Raw genomic sequence first — 18,263 nt, forward strand, 5'->3', positions numbered from 1 at the left:
TCCTCTTTCCTAGAAAAACCTTCAATCTCCTTCTTCATATCCATCATGGAAGCTTTCATCCCCTCCTTCTTCTTCATAAACTCCTCATACTCTTTCATCCCTTTTCGAAAAAGAGTAACACCCTCTGCCAAAAGGGCAGAAACGTTACAAGAATTCAAAATCAACCTGGACAAAAGGGAATCACCCTCCATCTTGGAAATAGTATCACGAACCCCTGGAGGAGGGAAATTGGCTAACGCGTCAGCACACACTTCGGGATCTTTGAAGTTATCCACAACCTTGACATTCCACTCTGGCACATAAACAACATTGCCATCAAACCCTTGAACCACATACATTGCAGCTTTCTTCCCAACCGATTTCCCCTTCTTAAAAATCACCAACCCCTGCTCTTTCTCAACCTCCATAACCGGACCTTGGTCTTCAGAAACCTGAATATCATCAGTAACTTCAACTGGTTCACGAGAAGATGAAGTACCAACAGACTTCAGCAAACGTCGTGTGGAACTACGGGTAGAAGATTTTGGAACAGAGGACTTGGTGAACCCTTTAACGTTTGCAACCACAGCATACTCAGCATACTCAGCATCCTCAAATCGACCCTCCTTCCCTCGAACAACCGAGTCCTCCCCAACAGTAGCCGCAATATCAGTGAACCCAACATCCGAAGTGTCATCACTCTTCAAAAAGTCTAAGGCAGACATAACTACAAAATACAAAGAAAAATCATTAGCAAACTCATCGACAAAATAAAGAAAGTACGAGATAACCAAATGCATACCCTTATCATCCCTCATAAGCACAGGATCCCGATTAGGCTTATCCCAAAGTTTGCTAATTCCTAATAACACAAGAAGGTGTTCGGGAAAAAGACGGAGACGGAGACGCGACGGACACTCCCTAATACGTTTCAAAAACAATTCGTTCAAATCCGATTAAGCCGGCTCAGGCTCATTTAGAACAGCCTCGGGTTGTCTCCAAACGGGTTTAAATGGAAGAATGGAATCAGAAACAAAGAAAAAACGGTCCTTCCAAGAACCAAGGGTTGTAACCGCAGAGGAAACTAAACATGTTTCAACTTTTGTGTGTTCAAACGTGTACCAATCACCATTTTTCGCTAAGCGAAAGAAACGGCGAAAACTCAGTAAAGAAGGGTCATAACCGAGGGCTTTACATAAAACCTCAAAATGCAATACCCTAGAAAGCCCTAAAGGATGGATTTGACCGAACGATATACGGTAATATTCCAAAACATTCAAAACGAAAATTGAAAACGGGTGTTGGAGATTGGAAAATTCAAAATGACGGCAATATAAAGCAATGAAGCCCGCCGGACAACGATCAATCGAACAATCGACCGGCGGAGCAACCAGTTTGAACTTTAACCCTATTCCCCATTCAATACCGAATGATTCAACCTCTTCTTGGGTTAATCGGGAAAAATTGATCGAAAGATCTTTTTTGGCAACCATAATTTTGAAAGAAAGATGAAGGATTGAGACTAACCTGTTGGAAGATTGAAGGAAACTTGTAAGTGTTTATGATGGAAAGTTTTAAAGAAAAAAGGTAGAAGAAAATGAATAGTTATTTAGTTAATAACTATTAACGAAAAGCAGTTCTTTGGAAACCGCATTCTGACAGTTACAATCACATCAACTGTTACATCAATAATTCAAAAAACAACCAAAACTGAACAAAGCTTCGAAGCCTTCAAGCCTTTAAGCCTTTAAGCAGTAAACAAAATGTGTGCAAAAGTCAGAAGCCCTTGAGCATACTTCTCAAATACCTCTGACTTGGGGGGCTGATGACGGGGGTAGCCCAAGGAAATAATAAAATGGCTGTAACATATTAACGCTAAAAGGGTTAAAAGATTAAAAGCTTCAATTCCCGCCTAAACTTATGTAAATAAGCAATAACGTGCTACAGTACGATGTCACATCACTGTTCACATCCATGTCCCCTCTGACCAAAGGACATACTCAGATAAAAGTATTATTATTTTAGTTATGGACCAGCGGTCCAAACCTTCCCGCCCATAAATGTCAACTCTCTATGCAAACAAGAGGCTAACTAGTTTAGTTAACTGGACTAAAAGGATTACATCTCTTTCTTATAAATAGATGACTTAGCCTTAAACAAAAACACACCAGATTTGGGCAGATAACATCATCTCCCTAATCTTCTCTTCTTCTTTGAGAAATATGCTCTTAGCTTATTTCTTTCTTGCTTCAATATCTTCATATCTTCACCAAGAACATCATTCCATAACCGATCCCAAACATCACGGTTCTTGATCTTCGATGAGCTATAACAACAAACAACTAACTAGTGAACCTCCTTCTACGTTTTGCAAACGTATAGGGACACCACGACCTGCGTTAGGCTAACCAGTCCATTCACTATCAATGGTCTTATCTTTGTTGTAGCAACACTCTTAAATCGTTTGTGTCTTTCTGAAATTTACGTTTCGTATTCAATCAGCTTTAATATCGTTTGTGGTATTGATTTTTTTAGAACAATCTATTGATTGGTTTTTTAATATTACCGATCAATCCTATTTGCTTTGTATTTGATTGAGTGATGACTGACGGCGTCTTCCATATCCGTTGAGTTACTTTTTGTTTATCGTGTGTATTGGATTAGATTTTGAGTTATTGATACGATTACTGGTTCAGCTTTGTTTGTAGCTTAATCCGTGTACTGTTGGAACTGTTTAATCCTATATCCAGCTGCATTTTTTTACTGCTGATGTATCTTCTAAATTTATACGCAGTGGTTGTTAACCCTTTTTAGCTAATAAAAGACTTGTGCGGTTATTTCAACTAAGTCTCAAGGCTCTAATAAACAACTCTTAATCTAGAGCAGCTGCTGGTCCCTTCATATTTGGAACCTAGTGCGACTGCCAGTTTACTCGTTATAGAGGTTTAGTAGCCGGAACTTAGTGTTTTTTTCGTTTAACACTTTGTTTGTTTACAGTTTTGTTAATTTTTTTTACAATGTTTGAAACTTTAATTAGTAAGCTTGATGCGAGTGATCCCCTTTATCTTCATGCTAGTGACTCATGTAACTTTAACTATTGTTAACATAAAATTAAAAGGTATGGAAAACTACACTATTTGGGCCAATGCCTTCAACCTTGCTCTTCAAGCAAAAAACAAAATTGGTTTTATAAATGGTACTTGCAAAAAAACCGACTGATAATGAAATCTTAGCTTCTCAATGAGATAGGTGTAATTCAGTCGTTCTTACATGGATTTTAAATTCTATGTGTGAAGAATTATATGTAGGGCAGGTCTATTCCATACTTGCCTCCGAAGTTTGGGAGGATTTGAAAGAAACATATGATAAGGTGGATGGGTCGGTCGTATTTAGCTTATATCAAAAGACTAATTCTATGTCTCAAAACGGAAGTTCTGTCTCTGAATATTATCATAGGTTAAATACGATGTGGAAACAATTTGATGCAATGGTGCAACTACCCTCATGCTCATGCGAGGCATCTAAACAATTCAATGATTTTAGTCATTTAATAAAACTAATGCAGTTTCTAATGGGCCTTGATGACGTTTATCAACCTGTTAAAACAAATCTTCTAACTCGTGATCCTCTTCCTACTAAAAACAATGCTTTCTCTATAATATCTAGGGAATAATCACATAGAGTTGGAAACACCTCTTTTAAAAATCAAAACATGGGTTTTACCACTAATGCTAATCACTCTTTTAATAATAAAAAAGACTTTTCAAAAGGACCAAACGTTCGTCCTAGTTGCACTCATTGTCACAAATTAAGCCACAACGTGGAAAGATGTTATGAACTTGTTGGATATCCTCAAGGTTACAAGCCCAAGATGGGTCACGGGAATAGAGAAGGTGGTAGGGTAAAAAATCACTTGTCAAGTTGCTCCACATATGATAAAGTTGACAACTCATCTATCACTCCCAGCCACCTTGACTGTTGATCAGATTACTCAACTTTTGGGCTTACTAAAAGAAAAAACCGGTGAGAAGTCACTAAATGTTAACTTTGGAGGTACTTCTTTTTCATCTCATGTTTTTAGTAAATGTTTTTATAGCTTTGCAACTAGTTCTTCTAATTCATCTTCTGGTTGGATCATTAACTCTGAGGCAAATCAACATATGATAATGTCTGACAAAGGGTTAATCAACCAGATTGATGTATCTAATTTTAATATCTCAGTGAAACACCTTAACGGAACAAATGGTAAAGTTACTAAAATTGGTTGTTTGAAACTTACTAAAGATGTCATCTTGTCTGATGTTTTTGCTATTCCTAAATATTCTGTCAACCTTAACTCCGTGTATACACTTGCTCGTGATAATAAACTAAATTTCTTATTTGATGAACATGCTTGTTATCTCCAGGATTTGCACACAAAGAAAATCCTGGTAACTGGTAATCAAATAGATGGGTTGTATCACTCTAGACTTGGTCATCCTTCGAATCAAGTCTTAAATGTTTTAAACAATGATCTTAGTCTTAAAAGTGTAGGTGATCTTTTTCCTTGTGATGTTTGCCACAAGGCCAAACAACATAGGGAACCATTTCCCCTAAGTGATCACAAATCTTCGCATGTGGGAGAACTGGTTCACTTGGATGTTTTGGGTCCCTATAAAAAACAACGCTATGAAGGGTTCAGGTTTTTTCCGACTGTTTTGGATGATTTTTCAAGGTGTGTGTGGATCTTTCTTCTAAAAACAAAATTTGAGGTGTTTTACAATACATAAAGTTTTTTCAATTTAATCAAAACTCAATTTGGTAAAACAATTAAAACACTTCGTAGTGATAACGGAACAGAATTTGTCAATAGTCAAATGGGAAATTTTATAAGAAACAATGGTATCATCCACCAAACAACATGTGAACATTCTCCACAACAGAACGGAATAGTCGAGCGAAAACATAGACATCTTTTAAATGTAGCTAGGACCCTCTTATTTCAAGGGGGTATTCCCCTTTGTTTTTGGTCAGACTGCGTACTTATAGCTGCTTATTTAATCAACAGGGCTCCATCTTCCATTCTTTATGGCAAATCCCCATTTGAATTACTTTTTGGTTTTAACCCTCTCTTAATCACCTTAGGGTGTTTGGCTGCCTTTGCTACAACACTATTTTAAATAATCAAGACAAATTCGGGGAACATGCTGACAAATGTATTTTCTTAGGCTATTCCCCTTTTAAAAAACGCTACAAATTGTGGAGCATAGATAAAAAAGAAAATATTTTTTTTAGGGACGTCAAGTTTTATGAAACAATTTTCTCACTAAAAGACAACAAACAATTAAATGAAGACTTAATTAGTAATGATATGCTTCTTAATACTTCGAATTTTTTTGATTGCTTTGACTTCAGTCAACCAAATATTCCTAATAGTGAAACACCCAATGATGATGAGAGGGCCCATAATGAGGCAGTTAACACAAATCAGCAACTCTGGTGCCCACCACCAAAATCCAGATGGCGAGGCTGCACCTCAGCAGCCTCAAGAAATGGCTGCAGGTACCGGCGAGGCTGATGGTGTTGAAACTACCAATGACCACTCCGGCTCTTCTGAGGGAACTAGTGAACCTTCCATCCCTGTTCGAAGGTCCACTAGCAATTCATCCATACCGAAAAAGCTAAATGACTTCATTATTGAAGGAAATGTTAAATATGGTATGGAAAAAGTAGTAAATTACTCCAAACTATCTTTTGAAAATATGTGTTTTGCGACCGGTTTAAATAAATCATGTGAACCAAATATTACTTTCAAGCAAAAAATGATTTTAATTGGGTTAATGCCATGAACGAAGAGATGGAGGCATTGAATAAATAACACATGGAGTCTAGCTGATCTTCCTAAATAGAGGAAACCTATTGGATGTAAGTGGATTTACAAAATCATATACAAATCCGCAGGTAAAATTGAAAGGTATAAAGCCAGACTTGTTGCCAAAGGTTAGAGTCAAAAGGAAGGGGTGGATTTTGATGAAACATTTTCCCCAGTTGTAAAAATGGTCATTGTTCGATGTGTGCTGCTGAACAAAACTGGCCACTTTTCCAACTTGACATAAATAATGCTTTTCTATAAGGTGATTTAAATGAAGAAGTCTATATGCGTTTACCAAAGGGTTATTTTTCACCAAATGAAACTAAAGTTTGCAAATTAAACAAATCCTTTTATGGTTGTGGAATGAAAAGTTGGTAAGTGTTCTTATTGAATATGGTTTTGTTCAAAGCAAATGCGACCACTCCCTATTTGTTGAAAGTGAGAACTCCTCTCTTATCGTTTTATTAGTTTATGTTGATGACATAGTTATTACGGGAAATAATCAGAACGAGATAACCAAAGTCAAACAAACTCTTAAAACAAAATTTCTTATCAAAGATCTTGGATTATTAAAAGATTTTCATGGAATTGAAGTCTTGAGGTCTGAAAAAGGTATTTGTTTGTCTCAAAGAAAATATTGTGTTGAATTATTGGCTGAATTCGGTCTTAGTTGTAACATCCCGAAAATATTGGTACAAATTGACAATTTAAGTAAAGTTGAAGGATCAAAATTATTCTCTAAAATAAGTAATGAGATTAATAAAGAAAATTAAATCATTTTATAAGGAAATAAAATGTATTTCATAAAGATGTTATCTTATGTTAAGGATATGGAATAAGAAAATTCCATCACACATTGAAAGATGTAATAAAGTGGAAATATTCCACATGGGTATAAATAAGGAAGTTAAAATCCATCCCACATGGAAAGTGGTAAATATTTGGAAGCTCTTTATAAAGAGATAAAATTCCATATTAATATTCTTTTATGCCTAGCATGCACCCAGTGGTCCTAGCGGAGGGTGCGAAGCACCTAACGTGCACGCGCACGGGCACAGGCGAGGGCGTTGGGCGCAATGTGGTGCTTTGATGACGCACTTTGCACTTCGCATCGCCGCTTGAGAGCTGCCTTAGTATTTTTGGACAATGGGAGTTAGACCCAGAAGTGACAAGCTACCAAAAGACGAGGGACCAAACGTGAAAACTTAGATTCAGAAAGCTATCGCGATACGCGATGAGCACAGCACAAAGGTTATCGCGTATCGTGATGGACCTTGATGAGTCAGCATACACGTGTCAGCCTGTAGTATGGCGACGTAAATATACGGCGCCGCGATACGCGATGGCTAGGGATGTGGGACCATCGTGTACCGCGATGGGACCCAAAATCAGCTATAAAAGAGAGTGGTCACGACACTTTTAATCTCACACCAAAACATTCTCTCTCTAGAATTACTCTCTACCTCGTTTTGCGTGTCGATCATCATTCGGCGCGTTGAACCTCGTAATCCGCGCCAAATAACCGAAGTTTCCTCGAAGTGCGTGCCACCCAAAAATAACCCGACATTCTATCTCGAAGTACGTGCACGTCATTACGGCTAACGTATGTCACCTCCTTTTGTGTGCCAACCTCGAAGTTTGTGCTAAGCCCAAAAGTTCTAACAATTTTAGCACGAGTATGCAACATTGAATAGAAGTGCTACTCGTACAAGCTTAGGTATATAACTTTGAATACCCGTTTAAGGTAGGAGTTCTGCCTAAGTCATTATATTATTATACTACATGGCTTAGACCATAGCCTGAGGTATAGCCTAAACCTTGATCATAATTATGTTTACATAAGTTTTAAACATACAAAGGATTATAGTAATGTTTCTTTACACTTAAGAAACACATAATTTTACATTCATAAGGATATATAGTTTCTTCGCGACTAAGAAACGTAACATTTTATATACAAGGAATATAGTTAATATATTGTTTCTTCATGATTAAGAAACATGATATTTTACATACAAAGGTAGAAATCAATGAATGTTTCTGCTTGTAGAAGAAACATATTACAGATGTTTCTTCATAAAAAAGAAACTCAACGTATGATTAGTTAATAAACATAAAGACTATAGGTCTAAATATTTTAATCAAACAAATGATCAATCAAGGTTTGAAACTATTAAAACCATACTAAAGGTCTAAAGCTGGATCAAGAGACGATCCAGATATTTATATATATTTATATATACCTATTTTATTATTGGTCAATCAATCAATCAGTCAATCAATCAGTCAATCACAGTCAAGGTTTCAAACGCAGACCGACGGTACAGGTGAATACGTTAACCTTTTCAATCAATCAAAACATATTTACTCAACAAGATGAACGGGTGTTTGTCTTAACGAGTCAGTCAATGATTTATTGAGATTACATGATCTCTAAAAATGTTATAATACAAAGTAGAGAATAAAATCAACTCAGACCAAATATGCATGTGTGTAGGTTCCCGCGGGGCGTCGCTGATCGATACGAGATCCGCACGAGGTCTAGGAGTGCGGAATCCTCCTAGACTCGTTTAATGGTGTAGAAGACGAAGAACACGATTACACACATACAAACACACGAATGGGATAAACACATCTGCAGATCTTTTATATAATAACCGAAACACATTACATACCAAACACGAAAACAAATGACGGCCGACCCGAGGTGAGCTCTACCTCGGGCCGTCCCACACGACTCTCCCTCTCGGTTTCTCTCTAGACAATTGAACTACACAAAACACACTCTAACTTTTCTGAATTCCCAACTCTAAACAAGACACACCTATATATAGATACACAACTTCGCGGGCTTGGGCTTGGGCCTGTAGGCGAAGTTGTTATAACTTCTCCTAAGGCGAAGTTGTTCTAACTTCGCCTATGGCAGAAGTTGTTACAACTTCGCCTATGGCGAAGTTGCTAACTTCGTACTTCGTTTCCGCTGAACAGAATTGCATAGCGACGGTCACAAAATGCACCAACAGACTCCCCTTTGACCGTTGCTCTCAATTCTAACAAACACAAAAGATCATCTGTTACAAAACATGCACCAACAATGTGTATGAATCCAAACATAACTGTTAAGCCTAATCAGTCAAAGCTAGGTAGCCGCAGGCTAAACGATCATGACTAGTTCTCTGTTCATGGCCTCATGGCTCGGAGAATACCGTTATGTGTAGGGCAGTGGTACATATACCGGAAGCAGAAATACTTACGCTGAGTTTGTCAAGAAAACTATATTTGTAATGTAATGTCATTCAAAATGTTTTATATAGAGTCATACGTATTCACCAGCATACAGCTGACGTATTTTCCCCACATTTCAGGGAAATAGCACAGGTAGCAAGGAATATAGTCATCCATGAAGATAGACGCTCCCAAGGTAGAGATGGCTCAGTTTTAAATTATTAAAATATCATAAACAAGATTTATAATTCAAACACTTGGGTATTTATTATCCGATTAAAGTTTCAAATAAATTAATATTTTATTATAACCAAAGTGTTTCGCTAAAATAAACCGCAACTCTGATGTATTTACAAAACAGGTACCAACTTGTGGTCACACACCTAGGACCTAAACCGGGGTGTAACATTAGTGCTTATAAGCCCGTCAACACCCCGATCGAACAACATAATGTTGTCATGAACTTTTGCAAAAAAGACGAGTCGGTTTTAACTAATATCACTGGCTATCAAAAACTTGTTGGGAAACTAATCTATTTATCTCATACTCGCCCTGACATCAGTTACACTATCCAGTTTTTAAGCCAATATATGCATGAACCTACTAATTCTCATCTTCAGCTTGCTCTTCGTTTGCCTCGGTATTTGAAAAAAGCTCCCGGCAAAGGCATTTTATTTAGCAAAGGCTCAAGTTTTAATATACGAGCTTATTCCAACTCTGATTGGGCTAAATGTCTTGAAATAAGAAGATCAATCACAGGCTTTTGCATCTTCTTATGACAATCCCTAGTTTCTTCGAAAAGTAAGAAGCAAGATACTGTTTTCAAGGTCTTCTGCAGAAGCAGAATACAGATCCATGTGCGCTGCCGCAGGTGATGTTTTATGGATTCAAAATGTCCCGAAGGAATTACATGTCTCCATCAACCTTCCCGCAAACTTATTCCGTGACAACAACGCTGCCATCTCAATTGCTGCAAATTCGGTCTTCCATGACCGCACTAAACACTTCGAAGTTGATCTCTTTTTTCCTTAGAGACAAAATCACAATGGGTTGATTTAAACCATGGCTGTGAACTCTAACCATCAAATTGCGGATGTCTTTACGAAAGGTTTGTTTCCGTCTCAACATGATTTCATAATGAATACGTTATCTATGCATGACATGTTTGGATTATCAAATTGAGGGGGGTTGTTAATTTTTATATCTTTTATTTTAGCTTTATTGTCAATTTTCTAATCTTGATTTTTTATCTTTCATATGGCACGTTGGAGTTGAATTCATGTTGGACCTACAACACATCTTGTTCCATGTGATAAATATGTTATGCCCATCTCCTTTTTGAAGCTTCTTTGTGCCGCCTCTAACCCTACAACTTGGTGCAACTATTTTTGGTTAAGAAACAAGATTGATTGAGTTTCCTTCTATGTTCTTGCCTTATCTAAATATATCGGAGGCCTCACCCCTTTGCAAGATACAGAACAACAAAGTGACTCCCTTTGCAAATTGAATACACCAGATTTATGTCCTGTTAACGAACTGTTGGGTTAAAAACCCTCATCGTCTTCATCTTTTTCTTTGTATTTCATGTTGATTTTAGTAATAAGAACATCGATTACCAGTTTATTACAGAAAGAAAGGATGAGAAGCTGATGTTGTATTGCAATAAATAAATAAATTTTAGCTGCAAAATCACTTCCATTTAGCCACGAGACCAATGGTTTTGAAGAAGAATCGGTAGGTGACTCAACGAAATAAAAAAAATAGCCCTTACAGAATTTGGATTGACTGTAATATATCCTGAGTACCAACTGCAATTAATTCAAGTATCTTGTCGAGCCTTGGCAACCGTCTTGAGGTGTAGGTAAACCGGAAATTACTCATCAACCGCATCCTCTAAAATCAACTATGCATTAGTAACATGTGAGTTTCTGGAACGCTTTGATTTTAACGACTTGACAAGCTTTTTTCGCCTGCTTAACCAAACAAGGCTAAAAGGCAAAGTGTTGCTACAAGTTTAATCATCCCAAGTAAGTGGTAGTTTCCATTTTCGTTAAGGTGCTTTTATATATCCTAAGGGCCTGTTTGGTTGGCTGGAATCCAAAGGATTTTAATGGAATTGGAATTTACATTCCATCCCTTAACATGTTTGGTTGGTTAATGATAGGAATTAGAATTTCATTTAAGTCACAACAAATCCTATACATAAAGGAATTTATAATCCTTCAATGAAAGGAAGGAAAGTTTAAGAAGCTATGGAATCCTACCAAAGTTACCAAATCACCCACCCCTGTAAAAAAAAAAGTTTCGTTCTCCATCCAAACCCCATCCTCACCCTCGCCGGAATCTGATCTCAATTGGTCTACCATTAACGCCGCCACTAACGTGTCTCTAACGGCACTCTCCACATCCTCCACCACAACCTCGTACGTCTTGACGCGACCGCTGTTGCAAGATGCCGATCGATTCCGTCAAGTTCTTCACGTTGTTATAATAACATGCGGTTGTTCCGGCGGTAATGCTAACCGGGTATACATAGTGAAGAGGAAACAGTAATAGAGTTGTGCAGATCCGACGAGGCGGTTCTTCGCGATGTTATTGTAACTGACGGTTGTTCTGGCGGTTTTGTTACCGACATATACGAGGAACCGGTGACGGAGTTGTGCAGATCCGTCGAAGGCGACCATTGCTTGGTAGAAATCAAGGATTGTGGTGATTAAAATTTTTTTATTAATATTCAGAAAGGGGTGGCGGCGCAGCTTGTTGCCCGCATACCTGCTATATTGATGTAATATCTATGTTTCTATATATTGTAGTTGGATCCTTTTAATTAATTAAAAAAAAATATTTAAGTTTGGATTTTTTATTCATATTTTTAGTCCTAAAGGATAAATTTGTCTTTTTTTATAACCTCAATTCCAATTCCTTAAATAATATACCAACCAAACACATTATAGGATTTTAAAGGATTCCTTCCAATTCCAATTCCAATTCCAATTCCAATTCAAAATCCAATTCCAATTTCAATTCCAATTCAATTCCGACGAATTCCACGAACCAAACGCTCCCTAAGTATCTGGTACGTAGTTTGTGATCAATGATTTCGAAACCGGTATTTAGGTCGATACATTCCCTATTAATTAAAATGATATCATGTATTGATATGCTTGTTTGAACACAGTGGGTAATCCCACAATCATGTTAAACTTCGATATTGGTGACATTCATACAAACACACTTTGATATAAACTGGATGAACGATATTAATTTAATAAATCATAGAACATCTATTAACCATAAAAGATAAAATACAAATGACTTTTTATCGTGAGAAATGTAAATAACTAGTGTATATATGTTAACAATAGTGTAATTATTACTCTATGTATTGTGAACTAGAGTAATTATTATTACACTATACTATTTTTTTTCTTAAACATAATTACTTTAGTTTAAAACTGTAATTACTCTCATTATTTGTATATTTAGTATGGTAAGTTTATTTTACCGTATCCACCCCAAAAATAACAACAAAATGTTTACAATCGATCAATGTAGATAAGAATCAGTTTTGCTAACAAGTAAATAACTTCTCTAGTTCTCACATAAATTATTCAATGATTTGACTTAGAGAAGTGCTAGAATATACCGTGCAAAAGCCAGATATGTATAAACAACACAATATGCATTTTTTTCAAACTACATCAGGAAACTCAACAAGTATAGATGAGAAGTTGAGCTAACATTCCCAATTTCTATAACTATTTCAACCAACCTGTCTACTTATCACCATTACCCTCATACCGCATCCTCTATTTATGCCATTTAAAGACACACATTGATACACATTCTCAAGCCAACTCAAAGACTTTTGTAGCTTCCTATTCCTCTGTCTCCTCTTTTACAGCATCAATGGCACCTTACAACCTGAGTTCGTTTGTCACGGTACTGTTGTCCGTGACTTTAGTATTATCAGCGAGAGGTGGAAACCGGTTTGCGGAAGCACGCAACCTTCTGGAGGTACCCGACCTTCCAAAGCCTACGCTTCCAGAGTTACCAAAGCCTACACTTCCCGAGATTCCAAAGCCTACACTTCCAGAGTTACCAAAGCCTACACTTCCCGAGATTCCAAAGCCTACACTACCCGAGATCCCAAAGCCTGAGATTCCGAAGCCTGATGTTCCTGAGATTCCAAAGCCCGCCATTCCTGAAGTTCCTAAACCTTCTATTCCAGAGATTCCAAAGCCCTCAGTTCCAGAGATTCCAAAGCCAGAGCTTCCAACTCTTGCGAAACCAGAGGTACCAAAGGTTCCAGAACTCCATGACCTGCCTAAGCCCACCATTCCTGAGTTGCCTAAGGACTTTCCTATTCCTTTGGTACCTCATCCATAGAGAACTGCTTTTGTTATCCCTTGTATAATTTCACTTTATCACCATTACTACTACGATTGTCATCATTTCCAGATTTTCCGTTGTTAGATTGTACGAAGATCTATATATCTGTTTCCTATTTCATTAATATATGATATCGATGTGTGGTTCAATAGGTTTGATGCTTTTGTGTTGTGAATATAATTCCATCCATGGACCTCTAAGATTTTAAATCTTTGAAACAAATCAGTATCTAATAGTACAAACATGATTAGGACGTCCAGTGTTTTTAAAAGCAATAACTAAGCTCTGCTAACACACCCAAGCAGACTTACTTGAGATTTTTATTATACCGTATTCACTGGAAATGTAATGTTAATTAGTGGTTACTCGTTGCAGACTCAATGTTGATAGGATTGTCTGTTGGCTCCATATTTAGAAACAATCAAAAGCATCATTCATTAGTTATGCATGTTTAATTTAGTTGCATCTTTATTTCCAAAAAATATGCCAAGTATTTGTTAATGGGTTACTGGCCTAGGTTGTTTACATATTTATTTTGATGTAATGCATTTGAGAAGAAATGAAGAAAATTGTCCCATCTCCTGTCTCTTTATCTTAAACCTTCTTGGAGTTTGGCTTACTCTACAGGCTCCCACCAAATTGGTGCTTTCATTGCTCTTATTCCATGCCTCCTAAAAAAGACTCCTCATCTAAGGATGTCATCCAAACCCTTTGCGAAAAGTTTGACCAGTTCCTGTCCCACAACTCAACCACCACTACTAGGGCTGATGCCCAATTTCATGTCATTGCAAGCTGCTTTTCAACAACAAATGGAGCTTTCCAATAAGCTTCTCACCACTCTGATGCAAGATAAAGAAGATATCCCAAAAACCCTTTTTTTCGGTTCGCTTGGCTCAAACCTATCCGACATAATCCACAATCGCCATCCTAAATTACCTTACCCATGTTTGACGGTTCCAATCCCTTGGACTGAATCTTTCAAGCAAACAACTTCTTTAAGTATTACAACATACCAGAAAAAGAATGTGTTGAACTGACACAGTTCTATTTCACCGGGGAGGCTCTCAGTTGGTACAAGTATCTAGATAACAACGATCTCCTAGCGTCGTGGACCGATTTTTTTCCTGGAATTACAGCTCCGATTTGGACCGTCCACCTATGCTAACCATCAAGCCGCACTCTTTAAGCTTACCCAAACCACTACCGTCACCACATACCAATCTGAGTTCGAGAAACTCAGTAATTGTGTCATAGGGCTGCCTAAAGAAGCCCTCCTCAATTGTTATATCTCCAGCCTTAGACCAGAGATTCAATTTGAACTAGCCGCATTCAAACCCACCTCCCTTCACCAGGCCTATGGCTTGTCCAAACTGGCTGAAGACTGCCAAGTCAAATTTCCCACAGCCTCGTCCCTACCTCACGTCCTCCACATACACCAACAGCCCAAAATCTATCTCGACACCAAATCCCAAACCCACCATGCCCTTGCCGCCTACTCCTGCCGCCCCGAAAACCACACCACCCTTCACTAAACGCCAAAGTGAAGGCTTGTGCTTTCGTTGCCCCGAAAAATATTTCCCGGCCAATAAATGTAGTCCTCCCCAATTCTTATTGGTTGTGGACTATGAAGTCGACGATAACAAATTTAACGGGTGAACCTGTAGCCATTGAAATTCACCACAACTCTTTGTTGGAAATCTTGTATTAATAATAACCAGAAAATAAAGAAATAAGAAATAATCGACACATTAAACTGGGCTTGTGTTTAACACAATTCCATTAAACAGATTCTCGGTCTGTTCCCAGGGTACTCCGGTTCGAAACAGAATCGGTGCTCTGCCGGACTCGGACACTTGCCTGAAATGCAATCGGAAATAACACTGTTTGAACTAGGAAGAAGATGAAGTGTTTTTGAGTTGGTCTGTTGACTAAAGAATGACCATCGTATTTATAACCAAGAGTCATAAACATATATTCAATTCAGAGTTATGACCATTAAAGAATATTAAATAATAATAATATTTATCTAATGACCATTTAGTGTAGAATTGAAACTGAATAATAATAATCATAATCCTTATGATCATTAATTGTATTGACCAGACAACCAATTTGAATTTCAAAAATGAATTCAAAAAATTGTCTCACGCAGGCTCGGGTTTTCGAAGTTGCATTCGTGTCCGCGGGACGTGCGGGCACACACGATTTCGATGAATTTCTAGTCCAGAAACCCAAATTTGCACCACCACTGCGCGCGCGCGTAGGACTTGTGGTAAAACATGTCATAAAGATTCAAATCAATGGTGAAGGCTACACCTTATATACCACTCATTATTTTGTTCCCAACCCGATGTGGGACAATCTTTACCACTTCCTTATTAAGACTTCATTCACACTCACTTTTACTTAAAATTCCAACAATCCCCCACATGAATGGAGGTCGAAACAACAACATTAGTCCGATTAGATTTCAGCAGTTGAATCTTGCATACAATAGGTAGGTGTTATCCTTTGAACCTTTGCTTATGAAGCATACTTAGCCCACTGGCTCTGAGTAGACGTGATGTCTTTGAACTCGAGGCCGTTTATGTAGATGACAATACACTTCACACAAGACTCTCCCTGACAAAGTCAAGTCCTCATAGTTATGTTCGTTATGGTCATGAAAATGCGCCTGGTTCTGCAAGAGCTATTAAGTGTTGTGCCCAACAACACCCTTCGAAGCGACCCATTTCTCTCTCACATAGGTGATTCACCATGTATGACTACCTTGGTCTAATCATTAAAAGCCATATGGTTAGCCTCACACTTGTCACTTTTAGGAATGGACTAGGAAGGTTACCTTGCCACGTGGTAAACTCCCTCTTAAAATTGTAGGGTTATCCCTCCCACAGTGATCGCACTAATTCATACAATTAGGTTTTCCTATTGAACTCAACTCTTGGGATCTCCAGTCTGTTGAGTTCGGTTTCCTTCGCATGAACTTTAATTTTTCAAGGGCTTCAGTCCCATTCCCATAGACGACTTATGAACTAACTCTCTACTTAGGCCTTTTTTTAGCGGATCCACAATATTATCCTTTGAATTCACATAGTCAACAGTGATAATTCCAGTAGATATTAGTTGTCGTACCGTATTATGTCTACGTCTAATATGTATATTCTTACCGTTATACATTGTGCTATGAGCTCTGCCAATTGCCGATTGGCTATCACAATGTATACAGATGGCCGATGCCGGCTTAGGCCATCTTGGTATATCCTCAACAAATTGACGTAACCCTTCTGCCTCTTCGCCCGCTTTATCTAGGGCGATGAATTCTGATTGCATCGTGGATCTAGCTATAACCGTTTGTTTAGACGATTTCCACGATATATCAGCACCTCCAAGTGTGAATACATACCCACTTGTTGCTCTGGAATCATTCGTGTCAGATATCCAATTTGCCTCACAAATTCCTTCGACAACTGCAGGATATCTGTTATAATGTAACCCGTATTCTCTAGTGTATCTTAGGTACCGAAGCAACCCAATCACATAGTTCCAATAACTTGAACTTGGGTTGCTTGTGTGTATACTTAGCTTGCTCATAGCATATGCTAAGTCGGGTCTAGTGCAACTCATAAGATACATCAAACTGCCAATAATTCTTGAGTATTCCAACTGGTTAACGGGTTCACCTCTATTCTTAGCTAGATGTTTACTCGTGTCAATGGGAGTTCTAGATACATTAGAGTCATTCGCATTAAACTTCTCAAGAATTTTGCTCACGTAATGGGATTGACTTAAAACAAGTCCATTTTGGGTTCGTGTGATTTTAACTCCCAAAATCACATCCGCAAGACCCATGTCCTTCATGTCAAATCTTGCTTTTAACATGTTCTTAGTGGACGTTATGATTTTGTCATCACTACCAGCAATGAGCATATCATCTACGTATAGACACAAAATGACATATCCATCGGATGTGTCCTTCACGTATACACATTTGTCACATTCATTGATTTTGAGCCCAACATCAAGCATGACATGATCAAACTTTTGGTGCCATTGTTTAGGAGCTTGTTTCAATCTATACAAGGATTTCACAAGTTTACATACTTTCTTTTCTTGCCCAATGGCTACGAAGCCTTCGGGTTGTTCCATGTAAATCTCTTCCTCTAGATTTCCATTCAAGAAAGCCGTTTTTACATCCATTTGGTGAACTTCCAAGTTTCTAATGGCGGCAGTGGCAAGCACCAACCTTATAGATGTTATTCGCGTAACCGGCGAATATGTATCAAAGTAATCTAAACCTTCTCATTGTTTATATTCTCTGATCACCAACCTTGCCTTATACTTATCGATGGTGCCATCAGGTTTCATCTTCTTCTTAAAGATCCATCGATATCCTAGTGGTTTACACCCTTGAGGAAGAACCACTAGTTCCCACGTATGATTTTGTAAGATAGCATTTATCTCACATTTGATGGCCTCCCTCCACTGAGGTCCTTCAACGGAATTCACCGCTTATTGATACGTTTGAGGTTCCTCTTCTACCATGTAGGTAAGGAAATCAGGGCCGAAGGATTTTTAAGTCCTTTGCCGTTAACTTTTTCTGATTTCAACCTCCTCTGTCTCAGATTGTTCCCGAGGTTCATCTCCGGTACTCTCATTTTGAATACTTTCCTCAACCGGTCTAGAATAGCTCGGTAAACATGGGAACTTATATTCAAACCATGATGCATCCTTTGCTTCTATTATGGTGCCATTGTTTATTCCTGGATTCTTGGAATCATGCACAAGAAATCGATATGCACCGTCGGGAAGGGTATAT

The 18,263-nt window shown here is 38.0% G+C and overlaps 1 protein-coding gene and 1 pseudogene across 1 annotated transcript; one reads left to right on the top strand and one right to left on the bottom strand.

Annotated features, from left to right (window-relative positions):
• LOC143628327 (serine carboxypeptidase 1-like) overlaps positions 1-11,739 on the bottom strand; it is a 109,328-nt pseudogene extending 97,589 nt beyond the window's left edge.
• Positions 11,740-12,559: 820 nt separating this feature from the next.
• LOC143628330 (uncharacterized) lies at positions 12,560-13,569 on the top strand. The gene has a single exon (XM_077097952.1). It carries the CDS (start codon positions 12,965-12,967, stop codon positions 13,442-13,444), a length of 480 nt encoding a protein of 159 aa, XP_076954067.1. The 5' UTR covers positions 12,560-12,964; the 3' UTR covers positions 13,445-13,569.
• The last annotated feature ends 4,694 nt before the right edge of the window (positions 13,570-18,263 follow it).

Source organism: Bidens hawaiensis, unplaced genomic scaffold (genome assembly GCF_021521415.1).
Source record: "Bidens hawaiensis isolate Kalapana, Puna unplaced genomic scaffold, B.hawaiensis_p1.1 tig00004868_1, whole genome shotgun sequence".
Classification (NCBI taxonomy): Eukaryota; Viridiplantae; Streptophyta; class Magnoliopsida; order Asterales; family Asteraceae; genus Bidens; species Bidens hawaiensis.

What these genes read in the sequence shown, in the direction of transcription:
- LOC143628330 (XM_077097952.1), top strand. Translation starts at nt 12,965, where the DNA reads ATGGCACCTTACAACCTGAGTTCGTTTGTCACGGTACTGTTGTCCGTG.